This window comes from Haliaeetus leucocephalus, unplaced genomic scaffold (assembly GCF_000737465.1).
Source record: "Haliaeetus leucocephalus isolate CR32 unplaced genomic scaffold, Haliaeetus_leucocephalus-4.0 Scaffold273, whole genome shotgun sequence".
In the NCBI taxonomy this organism is placed as follows: Eukaryota; Metazoa; Chordata; class Aves; order Accipitriformes; family Accipitridae; genus Haliaeetus; species Haliaeetus leucocephalus.
This window is the reverse complement of record NW_010972709.1, coordinates 1,905,263-1,905,767: the sequence shown is the minus strand read 5'-3', so window position 1 is coordinate 1,905,767 and position 505 is coordinate 1,905,263. Positions and strand designations below refer to the sequence as shown.

The 505-nt window shown below is 60.4% G+C and overlaps 1 protein-coding gene across 2 annotated transcripts in view; it reads left to right on the top strand.

Moving 5' to 3' along the window:
• The first annotated feature begins 7 nt into the window (after positions 1-7).
• The window catches only part of UCKL1 (uridine-cytidine kinase 1-like 1), a 22,867-nt gene continuing 22,369 nt past the window's right edge, over positions 8-505 (top strand). For both annotated transcript variants that reach the window (XM_010569479.1, XM_010569480.1), the window contains exon 1: positions 8-59. In XM_010569479.1, coding sequence (XP_010567781.1) covers positions 10-59 — 50 coding nt within the window. In that variant the 5' untranslated portion in view covers positions 8-9. The remainder of the gene's footprint in view (positions 60-505) is intronic.

The window sequence follows — 505 nt, the reverse complement described above, 5'->3', positions numbered from 1 at the left end:
TGTAGCACCATGGCCGCGGCCCCGGTGGCCGAGGGGGCTCCGGTGGAGCCGCACGACAGGTAAGGACCCCCCCTCACCCCAACCCGGGCTCCATCCTTCCCCGTTACAACCCCTCCCGGGACGGGACCGGGATTCGCAACGCCCCGGAGCCGCGTCCCACGATGCCACTTCCGCGAGTGGGGCCTCCCCGATCCCATCGCTCCTTCCTTCCCCCCCCCGAAAAAAAAAAAAAACCAACCCCTTTGCCTCTTCCCATCCCGACAAGCAACGCCGCGGACGCTTCCCAGCGCAGGGAACCACGTAGCCAATATTATTATTTGGGTTTTTTCCAAACTGCGCTTATTTCTTGTTTGCTTTGGGTTTTTTTCCCTCTCTTCCCCCCCCTTCTTCCCCCCTCCGTTTTGCTTCCCCCCCCCTCTTTTTGCTTCCCCCCCTCTTTTTGCTTCCCCCTCTCTTTTTGCTTCCCCCCCTCTTTTTGTCCCCCACCCCTTTTTGGCATGTGTCC